This window comes from Oncorhynchus mykiss, chromosome 2, assembly GCF_013265735.2.
Source record: "Oncorhynchus mykiss isolate Arlee chromosome 2, USDA_OmykA_1.1, whole genome shotgun sequence".
In the NCBI taxonomy this organism is placed as follows: domain Eukaryota; kingdom Metazoa; phylum Chordata; class Actinopteri; order Salmoniformes; family Salmonidae; genus Oncorhynchus; species Oncorhynchus mykiss.
In genome coordinates this window covers 14,766,089-14,785,240 of record NC_048566.1, presented here as the reverse complement: position 1 = coordinate 14,785,240, position 19,152 = coordinate 14,766,089, and the positions used below count along the sequence as shown (strand labels likewise).

Here is a 19,152-nt window from a genome sequence, read left to right as displayed (position 1 = left end):
CTGGGCTATATACATGGGGTACCAGTACTGAGTCATGATAACTGGGCTATATACATGGGGTACCAGTACTGAGTCAGGATAACTGGGCTATATACATGGGGTACCAGTACTGAGTCATGATAACTGGGCTATATACATGGGGTACCAGTACTGAGTCAGGATAACTGGGCTATATACATGGGGTACCAGTACTGAGTCAGGATAACTGGGCTATATACACAGGGTACCAGTACTGAGTCAGGATAACTGGGCTATATACATGGGGTACCAGTACTGAGTCAGGATAACTGGGCTATATACATGGGGTACCAGTACTGAGTCAGGATAACTGGGCTATATACATGGGGTACCAGTACTGAGTCAGGATAACTGGGCTATATACATGGGGTACCAGTACTGAGTCAGGATAACTGGGCTATATACATGGGGTACCAGTACTGAGTCAGGATAACTGGGCTATATACACAGGGTACCAGTACTGAGTCAGGATAACTGGGCTATATACATGGGGTACCAGTACTGAGTCAGGATAACTGGGCTATATACATGGGGTACCAGTACTGAGTCAGGATAACTGGGCTATATACATGGGGTACCAGTACTGAGTCAGGATAACTGGGCTATATACATGGGGTACCAGTACTGAGTCAGGATAACTGGGCTATATACATGGGGTACCAGTACTGAGTCAGGATAACTGGGCTATATACATGGGGTACCAGTACTGAGTCAGGATAACTGGGCTATATACATGGGGTACCAGTACTGAGTCAGGATAACTGGGCTATATACATGGGGTACCAGTACTGAGTCAGGATAACTGGGCTATATACACAGGGTACCAGTACTGAGTCAGGATAACTGGGCTATATACATGGGGTACCAGTACTGAGTCAGGATAACTGGGCTATATACATGGGGTACCAGTACTGAGTCAGGATAACTGGGCTATATACACAGGGTACCAGTACTGAGTCAGGATAACTGGGCTATATACATGGGGTACCAGTACTGAGTCAGGATATCTGGGCTATATACATGGGGTACCAGTACTGAGTCAGGATAACTGGGCTATATACATGGGGTACCAGTACTGAGTCAGGATAACTGGGCTATATACAGTGCCTTGCGAAAGTATTCGGCCCCCTTGAACTTTGCGACCTTTTGCCACATTTCAGGCTTCAAACATAAAGATATAAAACTGTATTTTTTTTGTGAAGAATCAACAACAAGTGGGACACAATCATGAAGTGGAACGACATTTATTGGATATTTCAAACTTTTTTAACAAATCAAAAACTGAAAAATTGGGCGTGCAAAATTATTCAGCCCCCTTAAGTTAATACTTTGTAGCGCCACCTTTTGCTGCGATTTCAGCTGTAAGTCGCTTGGGGTATGTCTCTATCAGTTTTGCACATCGAGAGACTGACATTTTTTCCCATTCCTCCTTGCAAAACAGCTCGAGCTCAGTGAGGTTGGATGGAGAGCATTTGTGAACAGCAGTTTTCAGTTCTTTCCACAGATTCTCTATTGGATTCAGGTCTGGACTTTGACTTGGCCATTCTAACACCTGGATATGTTTATTTTTGAACCATTCCATTGTAGATTTTGCTTTATGTTTTGGATCATTGTCTTGTTGGAAGACAAATCTCCATCCTAGTCTCAGGTCTTTTGCAGACTCCATCAGGTTTTCTTCCAGAATGGTCCTGTATTTGGCTCCATCCATCTTCCCATCAATTTTAACCATCTTCCATGTCCCTGCTGAAGGAAAGCAGGCCCAAACCATGATGCTGCCACCACCATGTTTGACAGTGGGGATGGTGTGTTCAGCTGTGTTGCTTTTACGCTAAACATAACATTTTGCATTGTTGCCAAAAAGTTCCATTTTGGTTTCATCTGACCAGAGCACCTTCTTCCACATGTTTGGTGTGTCTCCCAGGTGGCTTGTGGCAAACTTTAAACAACACTTTTTATGGATATCTTTAAGAAATGACTTTCTTCTTGCCACTCTTCCATAAAGGCCAGATTTGTGCAATATACGACTGATTGTTGTCCTATGGACAGAGTCTCCCACCTCAGCTGTAGATCTCTGCAGTTCATCCAGAGTGATCATGGGCCTCTTGGCTGCATCTCTGATCAGTCTTCTCCTTGTATGAGCTGAAAGTTTAGAGTGACGGCCAGGTCTTGGTAGATTTGCAGTGGTCTGATACTCCTTCCATTTCAATATTATCGCTTGCACAGTGCTCCTTGGGATGTTTAAAGCTTGGGAAATCTTTTTGTATCCAAATCCGGCTTTAAACTTCTTCACAACAGTATCTCGGACCTGCCTGGTGTGTTCCTTGTTCTTCATGATGCTCGTTGCGCTTTTAACGGACCTCTGAGACTATCACAGTGCAGGTGCATTTATACGGAGACTTGATTACACACAGGTGGATTGTATTTATCATCATTAGTCATTTAGGTCAACATTGGATCATTCAGAGATCCTCACTGAACTTCTGGAGAGAGTTTGCTGCACTGAAAGTAAAGGGGCTGAATAATTTTGCACGCCCAATTTTTCAGTTTTTGATTTGTTAAAAAAGATTGAAATATCCAATAAATGTTGTTCCACTTCATGATTGTGTCCCACTTGTTGTTGATTCTTCACAAAAAAATACATTTTTATATCTTTATGTTTGAAGCCTGAAATGTGGCAAAAGGTCGCAAAGTTCAAGGGGGCCGAATACTTTCGCAAGGCACTGTACATGGGGTACCAGTACTGAGTCAGGATAACTGGGCTATATACATGGGGTACCAGTACTGAGTCAGGATAACTGGGCTATATACATGGGGTACCAGTACTGAGTCAGGATAACTGGGCTATATACATGGGGTACCAGTACTGAGTCAGGATAACTGGGCTATATACATGGGGTACCAGTACTGAGTCAGGATAACTGGGCTATATACATGGGGTACCAGTACTGAGTCAATGTCCAGGGGTACGAGGTAATTGAGGTAGATATGTACATATAAGTAGGGGTAACGTGACTAAGCAACAGGATATATAATAATCTGAGGGCCCATGCTGAAAATGTTCAGCCTCCTGATGGGGAAGAGCCGTTGTTGTGCCTTCTTCACGACTATGTTGGTGTGTGTAGACCATGTTAATACCTTATTGATGTGTAGGAACCTGAAGCTCTCGACCCGCTCCACTACAGCCCTGTCGATGTGGATGGCGGCGTGCTCGGCCCTCTGTTTCCTGTAGTCCATGTTAATACCTTATTGATGTGGAGGAACCTGAAGCTCTCGACCCGCTCCACTACAGCCCTGTCGATGTGGATGGCAGCGTGCTCGGCCCTCTGTTTCCTGTAGTCCATGTTAATACCTTATTGATGTGGAGGAACCTGAAGCTCTCGACCCGCTCCACTACAGCCCTGTCGATGTGGATGGCGGCGTGCTCGGCCCTCGGTTTCCTGTAGTCCATGTTAATACCTTATTGATGTGTAGGATCCTGAAGCTCTCGACCCGCTCCACTACAGCCCTGTCGATGTGGATGGCAGCGTGCTCGGCCCTCTGTTTCCTGTAGTCCATGTTAATACCTTATTGATGTGTAGGATCCTGAAGCTCTCGACCCGCTCCACTACAGCCCTGTCGATGTGGATGGCAGCGTGCTCGGCCCTCGGTTTCCTGTAGTCCATGTTAATACCTTATTGATGTGTAGGATCCTGAAGCTCTCGACCCGCTCCACTACAGCCCTGTCGACGTGGATGGCGGCGTGCTCGGCCCTCTGTTTCCTGTAGTCCATGTTAATACCTTATTGATGTGTAGGATCCTGAAGCTCTCGACCCGCTCCACTACAGCCCTGTCGATGTGGATGGCAGCGTGCTCGGCCCTCGGTTTCCTGTAGTCCATGATCAGCTCCTTTGTCTGGCTCTTAATAAAGCCTTGATTTTTTTGTTGCAGTCGCACCATTAGAAGGACTGTATGCTACAAAAGCCTAGTCCTGCTCTTTTCCTGCAAACCATCAAAATGCATTTGGTGTGTCATCATAGTGGTCTTTGATTTGTGGTCCAACAAACTTAAACTGTTTTTTCAATGCTGATTTGAATGTCGTTGAGAAAACAAAGGTGTCCTCATACTTTCTCAATTTAAAAGTAAGTAACAAAGTAGGATTTACATTTTTGTAATTTGATTACAATATTTTAGCTGGTAATGGATTACAGTTAGTTTTTTTGTAATCAGTTACTCCCCACACACACACACACACACACACACAGACGTTTGATAGGCACGTCCTTTGAGATAAACAAATTAAAGGGAATTATTGATGACCTGCAAACTGTTTGAAGACTAATGACAAAATTGCTGCTGCCTGTGAAGACTGGAGCTTAGAGACACCCTGCAGTGAGACTGACACCTGCCAAACACACAGCACTATGAGAATATTTACTCTCACTGGGGGGCAGCTTTCATCTGAGGGATCAGGGGCTGACTGACGGCTGTGTCTTTAGACAGCTTTAAACACCCTCTATCTGTCTTTTACTCTTTCACCTTTTTTCATCCATCCCCGTTTCTATCCATCCTTTTCTGATTTTCTCTACCTGCCTCTTTTCCTTCATTCCCCTTTCCTTTGTCTGCCTTTCTCCCCTTCTACCTCATTCTATATTAAACTCTGTCTTTATTCACCCCTCTCTCCCGCTCTCTGTCTCTCTAGCCGACATAGCTCAGCGGTACAGGATCAGTAAGTACCCTACGTTGAAGTTGTTCCGTAATGGAATGATGATGAAGAGGGAATATAGAGGTCAGAGGTCAGTCACAGCCATCGCTGACTTCATCCGCCAGCAGAAGGTCGATCCCATTAAAGAGATACACAGTCTGGAGGAGGTCAACTCTGCAGATGTGAGTATCAGGCACACACAAATCAGTGTGTTGTTGTCCAAACATTTGAAAATGTAAAAGGTGTGCCTCAGGGATCTGTTCTAGGACCATTCCTAATCTAAATATTGAATAATAATAATTTATTACATTTGTACAGCGCTTTTCATTATCCAGAATAATCTCAAAGTGCATAAAAGTAAAAAATGTAAACCAAATAGAAGATAAAAAGACAACTATACAGGGCAACTGACACAAAGAACACAGCTGACGGGACACCAAGGAGCTATCAACAGAAAGCCTCCTAAAGATTAGTATATGACTCTGTCCTCAAAAATGAGTTGGTACTGAACCAGGAAAAATGTCTCTCTCTCTCTCTGCAGAGGGACAGGCGTAACATTATTGGTTACTTTGACCAGAAGGATTCTGAGAACTACCACACGTTTGAGAAGGTGGCCAACATCCTCCGAGACGACTGTGTGTTTCTCGCTGCCTTCGGGTGAGTCAAGCCTCTTCAGACCAACCACTGCACTTAGGGTCTACGAAACATTTATAATATAGTTTATATGTTTTTGGTATGGCATTTGAGTAATCTTTTAATCTTTCCTTTCCTCTGTCCCTCCAGTGACGTGTCCCAGACAGAGAGGTTCAGTGGTGATAATGTGATCTATAAACCGATGGGGGAGACTGTTCCTGACATGGTGTACCTGGGCTCACTAACCAACTTTGATCTCACCTACGCTTGGGCGCAGGACAAATGTGTCCCTCTGGTCCGCGAGATCACCTTCGAAAACGGAGAGGTGCGTTCTCTCTACCTCTTTTTCTTCTCTCCGTTTGATCCAGTCTAAAGTAAATCATTTAGGTTTTGGGCTAGCCCCGGTCTACACCGCTGGGAGTCGTCTTCCAGGTCTGGCTGGCTTCTTCCCCTACAGCAGCCCCATCCTAATGTAATCCTGTCCTTATCTCTTTGCTCATTCATTATCATATGAATAGCGGGGTGTGCATATCCCATTGATACTTGGCCTGGGATGGCACCCACAACATCTACGCCATTTGCCGACAACAAGGCATAGACACACACACCTGAATCTCCCACTGACCCGTTAAGGCTTCCGGATGCTTCCCAGCCGAAACAGTTTCTGAACAGTTTCTGCATACATTACATTTTGTGATGTTCTTGTTCATTTTGGACCTCTGCAAGGGTTTTATCTGCTGTTTTGGGCACACCAATTTTTTTCTTGAGGCAATCCGAAGTCGGTAGCCAAAGTCTACGCCCCCTAGTCACAGATTGGTCAACAGTGGGTATTCTTCAATTAAGTGCTTGTTGTCATTCAATGAGATGACCCGTCCTCATACTACACCAAACATCTTAGTCAGATGCAAAATTGCGCAACTAAGATCTCCTCTGCAAAAATGTCAACATTAATGACAGATTTCTCGAGTTCTCTTAGATTCATTCTGACTATTGAAGAAGTGTATAGTGACGTCTCAAAATGGACAAACAGTACTATTTATTTTTTTTCAAAATGTTCACGCGAAGGTCTTTTAAGGGAGTATGCGAGCCCATCGTTTGGTTCGGCTCGGTGCCAGACGAACTGAAGCATGCTGACGCCTTCACTCTTCTTCCTCTTCCCTGTGTGTGTGTGTGTTCCAGGAGCTGACTGAAGAAGGGATCCCATTCCTCATCCTGTTTCACGTGAAGGAGGACACAGAGAGCTTGGAGAAGTTCCAGCACGAGGTGGCACGCCAGCTCATCAGCGAGAAAGGTAGTGTGTTTGTCTTTAAAAGTCTGTTTGTGGCCCAATCACCTAGGGAAATAACAGGGTGTGCCACAGGGTTCAGTGCTGGGACCATTGTTACTCTCTTGTTCTATTTATTTCTTTGTGTTGTGTTTTCATCCCCGCCAGGGACAGAGTTGCATTATATTTGTTAGATAACCGTACTATTATAGTCATGGTAATCTCTTAATAAATAATATAAATTATATTAATAACTGTCCCCTCCTGCCTAGGATCTATAAATTTTCTGCATGCGGACTGTGAAAAGTTCCGTCACCCACTGCTGCACATCCAGAAGACGCCAGCAGACTGTCCTGTCATTGCTATAGACTCCTTCAGACACATGTATGTGTACCCTGAGTTCAGAGACATTGAGTAAGTACAACCTCTCTACTTTCTTTCACCTGTCTCTGGTTGAATTTTAATTTTTTACCTCTTAGCCATTTGGCCAACTATTTAGGGCACCTTGAGTGGTTCTCGACCGGTTCCAACCAACATTTCTGTGTTCAGCATGATCTGTGAATGATGCAGCATCAATGCATGTAAACTCTGTGAATGGTCTGGTTGTCCCGCTTCGAACGCCGTCTCCGATGACATGCAGTATGTGAAATCTGACACATCATTTACATGGAGAGCGACAGGTCACATTTTCTGGCCTGTCCAGACAAAGGATAGATTTGCTCTGGCTGTGGAGCTCGCAGCTCCAATTGTGATACGGCGTATGGAACGTTTGTCAGACCATGAGATATTAATTGTTCATCCAAAAGTATATATTTTTGATACTTTGAGGGGTCTTACAATTCAAACTCAAATAGCAAAATGATCCTTGGTATGGCTTTCTTAAAACCCCAAAAATATAAACGCAACATGCAACAATTTCAAAGATTTACAGTTCATATAAGGAAACCAGTCAATTGAAATTAATTAATTAGGCCCTAATCTATGGATTTCACAGGACTGGGAATACAGATATGCATCTGTTGGTCACAGATACCTTAAAAAAAAGGTAGGGCCATGGATCAGAAAACCAGTCCGTATCTGGTGTGACCACCATTTGCCTCATGCAACGCGACACATCTCCTTCGCATAGAGTTGATCAGGCTGTTGATTGTGGACTGTGGAATGATGTCCCACTCCTCTTTAATGGCTGTGCCAAGTTGCTGGATTTTGGTGGGAACTGGAGCACGCTGTTGACTTCATCAAACTGCTCGCACACACAACGCCATTCATGTGGTCTGTGGTTGTATGGCCGGTTGGACATACTGCCAAATTCTCTAAAACGACATTGGAGGCAGCATATGGTAGATATTTTAACATTCAGTTCTCTGGCAACAGCTCTGGTGGACTTTCCTGCAGTCAGTGGCCTTTTTATTGCCCCCAGCACAAGGTGCACCTGTGTAATGATCATGCTGTTTAATCAGCAGCTTGTTATCCCACACCTACCAGGTGGATGGATTATTTAGCAAATAAGAAATGCTCACTAACAGGGATGTAAACACATTTGAGAGAAATAAGCTTTTTGTGTGTATGGAACATTTCTGGGATCTTTTATTTCAGCACATGGATCCAACACGTGTTGCGTTTATATTATTATTCAGTGCAGAACCCCCCCCCCCCCCCCAGTTTAGACAGGACTTAGACTCTTATGGGTTAACAAATCAGTAATGAATGATCTTTGTGATGGTGTTTATTTAATGGATTTTAAACAGCTGAATTGTGGTGTTTGTGTCTTTTTGTTTTTACATAGTCTACAGTTACATTAACAAATGACAATGCTATTGTTTTATTTGAACTGCATTTTCTTTTGTATTCTGTTACCTTCATAAACACAGCCAAGTGATTCTTTTTGCGATAGCATATATGAAGTGTATTTATTAGACTGTTAGAATGTTGATGTCCAAAAGGCTCGTCATTGGCTTGAGGGGTTGTCCCTCGAGGCCAGGCTTTTCTAGTGTTCATTTGTGTCTGACTTGAGTGACAGTATTTGAGATGGCTCATTATTGTTGTCATTAGATTATTTAGATCTGTATGTTGAAAATCTGCATTTGTCAAATATAATACATTCCATTACACACACAGTCCACAGATAATAATAGAAATGTCACACCTTCTAGATAATTCTTCTATTGACGGCCCTGGAAACCGGAGCTAATGTGACATGACTTGGCACGTGCAATTAGTGTTAACTAATCGAATGTAATTTCATCTAATCTATTTTACCCCCATCTAAACCCCTCCCCCACCACTCCCCCTATCACCTCTGTGATCAGACAGACAGAGCCCTGAGGTCTGACACCCGCTTCAACTAATTACATTACATCACATTCACTTCCTCCTCCTCTGGATGTCTGTGTTTGTGTTCTCCCTCCCTCTGTCACCGAGATCAAATTATTTCATTAGCTGTGTGTGTGTGTGTGTGTGTGGTGTCTGCAGCCACCTCTAACATGCAGAGACAGCTTTGATATGGGACCAGCTCTGATGTGATATCAGTTTATGACCTTCTGTCATTAACCACACTTCAATAATGTCATTGGTAGACCTAATGATTATATTAATGTGTGTAGGATCCCAGGGAAGCTGAGGCAGTTTGTTCTGGACCTCCACTCTGGGAAGTTACACAGAGAGTTCCACCATGGCCCAGACCCGACAGACAGCACACCTGGACAGGTCAGAACACCAAACATACTCGTACACCGTCATTATGTGTGTATAAAACGGTATCATTGCAGTAGTAGAGGGAGGTGTGTGTGTATATAAATGTGTTATTTCATCAGGAGGAGATTGGTGAGGTGGCCAGTAACCCACCAGAGAGTTCCTTCCAGAAGTTAGCCCCCAGTGAGACGCGCTACACACTCCTCAGGGACCGTGATGAACTGTGACCTCAACGACTTTACCACAACCCTGACCTATGACCCACGACCCCATGGCATGCCCTGGAGTCAGTGTCCAGAGTCAGGACAGGCCAGAGGGATGGGACAGCAACACCCCAACTCACCCCCAACACCCTTAATGGAGAGAGAGGAGGAAGACAGGATAAGGAAGACCAGAGAGTAGGTTAAATCCAGGACAGCCGTGTTGGAATAACCTATATTTTCATAACTCTTACGTGTACAATTTTTTTATTTTAGATAAAAAGGATGAAACCAGAAGAAGAAAATGGTGTGGGGTGGGGTGGGGTTGGGATTAGGACAAAAAAAAGAAGCAAAGCGTTTTAACTTTTATTTTTGGAGCTTGTAAATAATAATAGTGCTTGTGCTGAGTGAGCGTTGGTCTTTGTCATCCTGATCTAAATTAAAAAACGATTTACTTTAGGTTCAAAAACATGTAGCACCCTTTTTTTTGACGAGTGAGATCCCTTGCTCCGGTTGTTCAGTCTCATTATGGTTCTTATCTGTGTGTAGTCCAGCTCAGTCCCGTTTGAGTGAGAGAGGGTCCTGGAGGACTACAGTGTCTCGGCTGCATCTCAATAGTTCACCCCCCTCTTCTCCTTTCCTTTATTTAAACTGATGTGAAAGCATATTTCTGGCAGGTATCCACTATGCTGCTTCCACCTATCCTATGATTTGAAATAGGATGAGAGGAGACGAGGAAAGGAACACAGAGTATTGAGATGCAGCTTTCCTCTCCCTGGTACTAAACTCATGCAACTGATGGGCCAGAGAGCCTATTCACCTAAGTCACGTTCAGGAGGCACAAAATGGTAGAACATGTTTAGAAACAACGGAGATACTACCATAAACTGTCCAATAGTTAAATGTTTGTTTCCATTGTCTGTCAGAAAAGCATTTTCTCCCTTTTGTACTTGAACGTGCCCCAGATCTGCAATACTGACTCGGACGGTAGTTCCTAAAGGCTGAGAGGTGTCAGTCAGACACTGCTGCTCTAGAGGACAGGAGGGGAATCTCACACTGAAGGAGAAAAATCAGACTCTGGGCTGCATCTCAATCGTCTGCAGTGGCTTCTTCTCCATCTGCACTGGTCTGACACAGGCCAGGCCACGCCCACTTAGCAACAAGTCCAGGTGACAGCAATATGGAAGAAGCTGACCTGGAAAGTATCCTTATTTCACCTGTCACTCAAATCAGTTCAGATGGAGCAATGAAAGGAGACGAGGAGTATTGAGACGCATGCTGTGTGTTTATTTATAGTACTGTGTGTACAGTCCCTCCCTAGAACCCAACAGTACCCTGATCTGACCAATCACGAAGGGAGGGTTAAAGGGGGAGAAATCTCATTTCTAAATCAGTCATCTCGGAGAGGGAGAAAATAAAACAAGTAAATGAAACCATTTTACAGGATGTTGTGTGTTGAGTCTGTTTGTTCAGTTCTACAGAGAATACTCTTTACACACACACACACAATTCTTTCATCAGAAGCAGATTTTATTGGTTTTCTTTGGCAATATAAAACCCCAGTAAATCATCACATAGATTAAGAGCATCCATATTTGGTTGGTCCCGGTCTGAGTTCAGAGGTCATCTACTGTTGTAGTAGATGACATCAGGTGTGACCTGTTTCTCTCGTGGCACTTATTAGAGGGGAAACTTTGGCCTATCACGCATCACAACTTTCTACCTGGTACACCCAGGACAGCTGTTTATCCTCCTAACCTTTCTCAATCACAATCACTAATTCTTATTCTCTGCTCCCCAGTCTGTCAGAGGGAGCAGACCTCCTCTCCAGCAGGGTTCAGACCAGGACACAGTCTTGACATTTACTGCTGTTTATACCTCCCTCCTCCCTCTGTTAATGAGCTGTATACTCTAAGCAGAGCAGCAGACTCAGATAAACATCAATAAGTTCATAAACTAGAGAGATGGGTGACTGCTCGACCCAGGCAGTGTCTGGCTTTGGCACAGTGTGTATTTGATCAAGACTGAGGGAAGTTAAGACAAGTCTGTCCAAGAAACACAGTATAATAACATGACTTTAATAAAACTACCATCTCCCCATCTGTACTAAAAGGCACCAAACAGCAGGACTTATGTTACAAAACTAGACAGGCTGTAGTGTTTGCTACTAATAATGCACATCTTTTCATAACATATCATACACTTAAAGTAACTGTGCAGTGAAAGTCCAGTTGACTCATCCTATACCTGTATGTGTGGGCAAAATATTAATTGTAGAACAAAAAAAAACGCAAACTTGTATCTCAAAACTTGCTGTTTCCTCAGAGGATGAGCTGGCCAATCAGCGGTCTACTCGCATGAATATTTTTAAGATCAGTATACGCCCACACCATTCCAACACAGACAAGCTGCTTTTTAACATATTTAAAATATTTTGGAAGGAAAACTATTTCATTTATATTGTAAAAATGTGTAGGTCATATTTAATAGAAATCTGGAAACACTGGACAGTTACTTAAGTTTTAAATACAAAGCCAACAGACCCAGCATATATACATACATCACACTCAACTAACACAGCATTCACACCTCCCTTTCACACTCAGGTCCTCAAGGCTCTCCTACAATGTTTAAAAGTCTTATTGATTGGGAAGTGGTAGATCCCAGGGGCAGGCTTCTCTTCACAGTAGGCCTCTCTTGACAGACCTCTCTCCTCTGTCTATTGGCAGTGAGAATGAGGAGGAGTTCCTTAGTACCACAGTAAAGAGAGCAAATCTATTGGTCAAACAACAGATTGTTAGAGCGGAAATCCAGTTAGTCTGAGGGATTTCTTGGTTGAGTTCCTGCCCGACTAGATGCGCAGGCGTTGCATTGCATCAACCAATGGTTGTGCGCCACTTCAACTGTGCAGTCGGGCATCAGATTGCTATATCATATGATGTGGTTAGCTGATATACAGTGGGGCAAAAAGTATTTAGTCAGCCACCAATTGTGCAAGTTCTCCCACTTAAAAATATGAGAGAGGCCTGTAATTTTCATCATAGGTACACTTCAACTATGACAGACAAAATGAGAAAAAAAATCCAGAAAATCACATTGTAGGATTTTTTATGAATTTATTTGCAAATTATGGTGGAAAATAAGTATTTGGTCAATAACAAAAGTTTATCTCAATACTTTGTTATATACCCTTTGTTGGCAATGACAGAGGTCAAATGTTTTCTGTAAGTCTTCACACACTGTTGCTGGTATTTTGGCCCATTCTTCCATGCAGATCTCCTCTAGAGCAGTGATGTTTTGGGGCTGTTGCTGGGCAACACTGACTTTCAACTCCCTCCAAAGATTTTCTATGGGGTTGAGATCTGGAGACTGGCTATGCCCCTCCAGGACCTTGAAATGCTTCTTACGAAGCCACTCCTTCGTTTCCCGGGCGGTGTGTTTGGTATCATTGTCATGCTGAAAGACCCAGCCAAGTTTCATCTTCAATGCCCTTGCTGATGGAAGGAGGTTTTCACTCAAAATCTCACGATACATGGCCCCATTCATTCTTTCCTTTACACGGATCAGTTGTCCTGGTCCCTTTGCAGAAAAACAGCCCCAAAGCATGATGTTTCCACCCCCATGCTTCACAGTAGGTATGGTGTTCTTTGGATGCAACTCAGCATTCTTTGTCCTCCAAACACGACGAGTTGAGTTTTTACCAAAAAGTTATATTTTGGTTTCATCTGACCATATGACATTCTCCCAATCTTCTTCTGGATCATCCAAATGCTCTCTAACAAACTTCAGACGGGCCTGGACATGTACTGGCTTAAGCAGGGAGACACGTCTGGCACTGCAGGATTTGAGTCCCTGGCGGCATAGTGTGTTACTGATGGTAGGCTTTGTTACTTTGGTCCCAGCTCTCTGCAGGTCATTCACTAGGTCCCCCCGTGTGGTTCTGGGATTTTTGCTCACCGTTCTTGTGATCATTTTGACCCCACGGGGTGAGAGCCCCAGATCGAGGGAGATTATCAGTGGTCTTGTAAGTCTTCCATTTCCTAATAATTGCTCCCACAGTTGATTTTTTCAAACCAAGCTGCTTACCTATTGCAGATTCAGTCTTCCCAGCCTGGTGCAGGTCTACAATTTTGTTTCTGGTGTCCCTTGACAGATCTTTGGTCTTGGCCATAGTGGAGTTTGGAGTGTGACTGTTTGAGGTTGTGGACAGGTGTCTTTTATACTGATAACAAGTTCAAACAGGTGCCATTAATACAGGTAACGAGTGGAGGACAGAGGAGCCTCTTAAAGAAGAAGTTACAGGTCTGTGAGAGCCAGAAATCTTGCTTGTTTGTAGATGACCAAAAATGTATTTTCCACCATAATTTGCAAATAAATTCATTAAAAATCCTACAATGTGATTTTCTTGATTTTTTCCCCCCTCATTTTGCCTGTCATAGTTGAAGTGTACCTATGATGAAAATTACAGGCCTCTCTCATATTTTTAAGTGGGAGAACTTGCACAATTGGTGGCTGACTAAATACTTTATTTGCCCCACTGTATATGTAAGCTCTAGCATGTGTCTGCAATGTAGTCGGGCAGTACCTGGACCAGTGTAAGCTTCTGGAGGTCAGAGGTCCCTTCACGACCAATCAGAGGTCACTTGTCCTTGTCCAGCGGTGGTTCTGGTTCCGTAGGGTGTGCAGTGAGCTGGTTCATCTGGGACTCTACTCTAGCTCTGCGTTTCTTCTGGACCAGGTTCCCCCCTGCAAACCCCAGAGCCCCCCCTCCAAGCGCTGCTGCCACCCCCGCTGCCTTGAACCCCACCAGTAGGCCCAGCGGCCCACCCAACACCCCCCCTAACACTGCCCCCGCCACGGGTAACACTGCCAGCCTGTAGCCCACCGCCTGGAGAGAGGACAGAGGGATAGACGAGTCACTACATGCATTGACAGTCTAGGTTTCTTCACTTTTTATGCCAATAAAGATTCTTAAATTAAATTAAAAAGGCAAGGAAATAAGAAGAAACTTTGCTTGGGACAAATCAACGCACACATAACACACACACACAGGGGGGTTATTCCTTTGATGTTCTAAGACACACAGTCAGCGAGAAGTCTTCAGATCTACCTGGCCTTTCATGATCACACACACACACACAAATGTACACACACAAACAGCAACACATGCGCACACACCATCATCATCAAAGCTGTACAGTTTAATTACCCACGTTTATTAAAATTGGAGAAATGAGGTGTGTGTTTATTAATACTGTTATCTTCAGAGAGGAAGACGCTTCTTTAGACTGATTGCTGTAAATGAGTGACTCCTCTGAACATTCCGCCACACACACACACACTACCCCCTCCCACTGTTGATTAACAGATTAACAGTTTAATGGCTCCAGTTCAAACGCCCTCCCACCCCCTCACCTCATGGCAGCGAAGGTCATTTTAATTAACCAGAGGTAAGTTGAAAGTTCAGAGTACAGAGTGTTGGTAAAGCAGGGGTGTGTGTAATGGCACCTGGCCTGATGACAGATGACACACACTGCTGTGTCTGACAGCTCTTCTATGTACACACACTGCTTCTAAAGGCCTCAGCATGTTTCAGTTGGGCTGACGCCTAGCCCATTGAGTGTGCACACATACTCCCTTAAAAGACCTGAAAACTTTGAAAAAAGCAGCAATAGTACTATTTGTCCATTTAGAGACGCTGTAGCCAGAATACACTTCCTCAAAATAGTCTGAATTAATCTAAGATAAATTTGTCACTAATTTTGACATGGAGATCAATTTTACATCTAACTAAGATGTTTGGTGCAGTATTTCTTAATGAAAAAATGTGCATGAAAATGAGTCATTTCTCATTGAATGACAAAGACTTTATTGAAGAATCCCTACTGTTGACCAATTACCGACGAAGGAGCGTAGACTTCGGCTTTGATCTTCGGGTTGCCTAGCAGAAAAAATATTGTGCCCGAACAGCCCAAAAAGTCCAAAACATATAATCCAGACAATGCTGGGCCAATTGTGCGCCGCCCTATGGGGCTCCAGATCACAGCTGGTTGTGATACAGTCCAGGATCGAACCCGGGTCTGTAGTGATGCCTTTAGCACTGCGATGCAGTACCTTAGAACGCTGTGCCACTCAGGATCCCTTAACAGCACAGCCACACCCTAGAATATTCTGGACCTCAATGTGGGCTCAATCCCAGTTCAACTTCATCAATTAAGGAAGTTGAACTGAGTTGAAGTTCCATTTATCAGTCAAACCATGAGGTGAGAGATGGTACATTTACACTTAAATAAACCACATTTTAAATAGTGATATTTTGGCTGCAACTAGACTCAAAACGGGTGTGTACGCGGAGCGTCTGTTCAGCCGTATAGAACTCACACGACATACCACACTGAGCTTGTAATATGTCTGTGGGTATTGAGCTGTCAGTCTGACTTTATTCTGAGGGTGTGTGTGTGTGTGTGTGTATTGAGCCAACAGTGGGAGGCCAAACGCTGCTACTGAAGAGCTATTAAATAGCCCTTCGTACTTCTCCTCGCCTCCTGCACCCACACACACACACCTTGCACTCTCCATTGACAACACCCCCTACTCAACCCCTCCCTCCATCACTGTACCTCTTAACCCCTCCCTCCATCACTGTACCTCTTAACCCCTCTCTCCATCTATTCTCTCTATTTCTTTAATTGCAGCTTTCCTCCGTATTCTGCTGGATCAATAGGGACAAACGTTGTAGAATGGCTGGGAGGCAGAGTGCCATCGATCTCCCAAACACCACACACACACACACGTGTACACGCTCACACGCACCTTCCCGAGGCTCCTGGTCCCCTCCTCCACGTTGGCTGCTGCTGTGTTGACGTTCTCCTCTATGCTGTCAATCTTCTCCTGCTGGGACTGACACACACACAGGCTTTATACACTGGAGACACACACCGCTGACTTGGTCCCTCTCAACACAGCAATACAGATGTGTGTGTGTGTCTGTCTGTGGGGGGTGATGTGGGTGTAAAGTAGAAAAGGTAGGGTCTGGGGGAGATTATATTGGGGCAGGGGGGGGTCTGGGGAGATTATATTGGGGTAGGAAGGGATCTTGAGGGGGTTATATTGGAGCAGGAGGGGTCTGGGTGGGTTATTGTGAGGAGCTCATTAAATATTCAGTGTGACAGCTGTCCCTCTCTCCCTGTGTGCTGGACACCATCCATCCTTCTCTCCTTCCTTATTGTAGTTGTTGTTGTTATATGTACATACTATATACATTTTATGGACATGGTACATTTTTACATGAGCTACTTATTACATATGGATAGACAATATTCAGACAACAGGTATATATTTTCTGTAGCGGTTTAAAATCAAAACTATGACCATCCTGAGCTTAAGTCCCTCGTCTCCCTTACTGCCCCCTAACTCCCTCCCTCACTGCCCCCTACCTCCCTCCCTCATTGTCCCCTAACTCCCTCCCTCTCCCTCACTGCCCCCTAACTCCCTCCCTCACTGCCCCCTAACTCCCTCCCTTACTGCCCCCTAACTCCCTCCCTTACTGCCCCCTAACTCCCTCCCTCACAACCCCCTAACTCCCTCCCTCACTGCCCCCTAACTCCCTCCCTCTCCCTTACTGCCCCCTAACTCCCTCCCTCACTGCCCCCTAACTCCCTCCCTCACTGCCTCCTAACTCCCTCCCTCTCCCTTACTGCCCCCTAACTCCCTCCCTCTCCCTTACTGCCCCCTAACTCCCTCACTGCCCCTAACTCCCTCCCTCTCCCTTACTGCCCCCTAACTCCCTCCCTCTCCCTTACTGCCCCCTAACGCCCTCCCTCTCCCTTACTGCCCCCTAACTCCCTCCCTTACTGCCCCCTAACTCCCTCCATTTCCCTTACATGCCCCCTAACTCCCTCCCTCTCCCTCACTGCCCCCTAACTCCCTCCCTCTCCCTTACTGCCCCCTAACTCCCTCCCTCTCCCTTACTGCCCCCTAACTCCCTCCCTCACTGCCCCCTAACTCCCTCCCTCACTGCCCCCTAACTCCCTCCCTTACTGCCCCCTAACTCCCTCCCTTACTGCCCCCTAACTCCCTCCCTCACAACCCCCTAACTCCCTCCCTCACTGCCCCCTAACTCCCTCCCTCTCCCTTACTGCCCCCTAACTCCCTCCCTCACTGCCCCCTAACTCCCTCCCTCACTGCCTCCTAACTCCCTCCCTCTCCCTTACTGCCCCCTAACTCCCTCCCTCTCCCTTACTGCCCCCTAACTCCCTCACTGCCCCCTAACTCCCTCCCTCTCCCTTACTGCCCCCTAACTCCCTCCCTCTCCCTTACTGCCCCCTAACTCCCTCCCTCTCCCTTACTGCCCCCTAACTCCCTCCCTCACTGCCCCCTAACTCCCTCCATTTCCCTTACATGCCCCCTAACTCCCTCCCTCTCCCTCACTGCCCCCTAACTCCCTCCCTCTCCCTTACTGCCCCCTAACTCCCTCCCTCTCCCTTACTGCCCCCTAACTCCCTCCCTCACTGCCCCCTACCTCCCTCCCTCACTGCCCCCTAACTCTCTCCCTCACTGCCCCCTAACTCCCTCCCTCTCCCTTACATGCCCCCTAACTCCCTCCCTCTCCCTTACTGCCCCCTAACTCCCTCCCTCTCCCTTACTGCCCCCTAACTCCCTCCCTCTCCCTTACTGCCCCCTAACTCCCTCCCTCTCTGCCCCCTAACTCCCTCCCTCTCCCTTACTGCCCCCTAACTCCCTCCCTCACTGCCCCCTAACTCCCTCCCTCTCCCTTACTGCCCCCTAACTCCCTCCCTCACTGCCCCCTAACTCCCTCCCATACTAACTCCTAACTCCCTCCCTCTCCCATACTGCCCCCTAACTCCCTCCCATACTAACTCCTAACTCCCTCCCTCTCCCATACTGCCCCCTAACTCCCTCCCTCTCCCTTACTGCCCCCTAACTCCCTCCCTCACTGCCCCCTAACTCCCTCCCTCACTGCCCCCTAACTCCCTCCCTCACTGCCCCCTAACTCTCTCCATCACTGCCTCCTAACTCCCTCCCTCTCCCTTACTGCCCCCTAACTCCCTCCCTCTCCATCACTGCCCCCTAACTCCCTCCCTCTCCCTTACTGCCCCCTAACTCCCTCCCTCTCCCTTACTGCCCCCTAACTCCCTCCCTCTCCCTTACTGCCCCCTAACTCCCTCCCTCTCCCTCACTGCCCCCTAACTCCCTCCCTCTCCCTCACTGTCCCCTAACTCCCTCCCTCTCCCTTACTGTCCCCTAATTCCCTCCTCTCCGTTACAACCCCCTCCCTCCCTCTCCCTTACTGCCTCCTAACTCCCTCCTCTCCATTACAGTCCCCTCTCTCCCTCTCCGGTACTGCCCCCTAACTCCCTCCCTCACCCTTACTGCCCCCTAATTCCCTCCTCTCCGTTACTGCCCCCTAACTCCCTCCTCTCCGTTACTGCCCCCTACCTCCCTCCCTCTCCGTTACTGCCCCCTAACTCCCTCCCTCTCCGCTACTGCCCCCTAACTCGCTCCCTCTCCGTTACTGCCCCCTAACTCCCTCCCTCTCCGTTACTGCCCCCTAACTCCCTCCCTCTCCGTTACTGCCCCCTAACTCGCTCCCTCTCCGTTACTGCCCCCTAACTCCCTCCCTCACTGCCCCCTAACTCCCTCCC

General features: G+C 46.2%; 2 protein-coding genes across 5 annotated transcripts in view; one reads left to right on the top strand and one right to left on the bottom strand.

Moving 5' to 3' along the window:
* Window positions 1–10,928, top strand: part of LOC110535698 (endoplasmic reticulum resident protein 44) — a 20,714-nt gene extending 9,786 nt beyond the window's left edge. The window contains exons 5-11 of the mRNA XM_021620883.2: window positions 4,697–4,881; window positions 5,241–5,356; window positions 5,483–5,657; window positions 6,512–6,623; window positions 6,869–7,010; window positions 9,200–9,302; window positions 9,410–10,928. Of these exons, the coding sequence (XP_021476558.1) occupies window positions 4,697–4,881; window positions 5,241–5,356; window positions 5,483–5,657; window positions 6,512–6,623; window positions 6,869–7,010; window positions 9,200–9,302; window positions 9,410–9,514 (938 nt within the window). The 3' untranslated portion in view covers window positions 9,515–10,928. The remainder of the gene's footprint in view (window positions 1–4,696; window positions 4,882–5,240; window positions 5,357–5,482; window positions 5,658–6,511; window positions 6,624–6,868; window positions 7,011–9,199; window positions 9,303–9,409) is intronic.
* The window catches only part of stx17 (syntaxin 17), a 21,014-nt gene continuing 12,634 nt past the window's right edge, over window positions 10,773–19,152 (bottom strand). Inside the window, exons 8-10 of one of the 4 annotated variants that reach the window (XR_005039421.1) lie at window positions 16,301–16,387; window positions 14,073–14,375; window positions 10,773–12,262 (exon numbers count right to left, since the gene is read on the bottom strand). Coding sequence is in view for 2 of the 4 variants with exons in the window: in XM_036962078.1 (XP_036817973.1) it covers window positions 14,127–14,375; window positions 16,301–16,387 (336 nt within the window). In the remaining 2 variants the exon portion in view is untranslated. Of the gene's footprint in view, window positions 12,263–13,978; window positions 14,376–16,300; window positions 16,388–19,152 lie in introns of those variants that run through there. The other 3 variants (XR_005039420.1, XM_036962078.1, XM_036962079.1) reach the window with 3 other exon arrangements.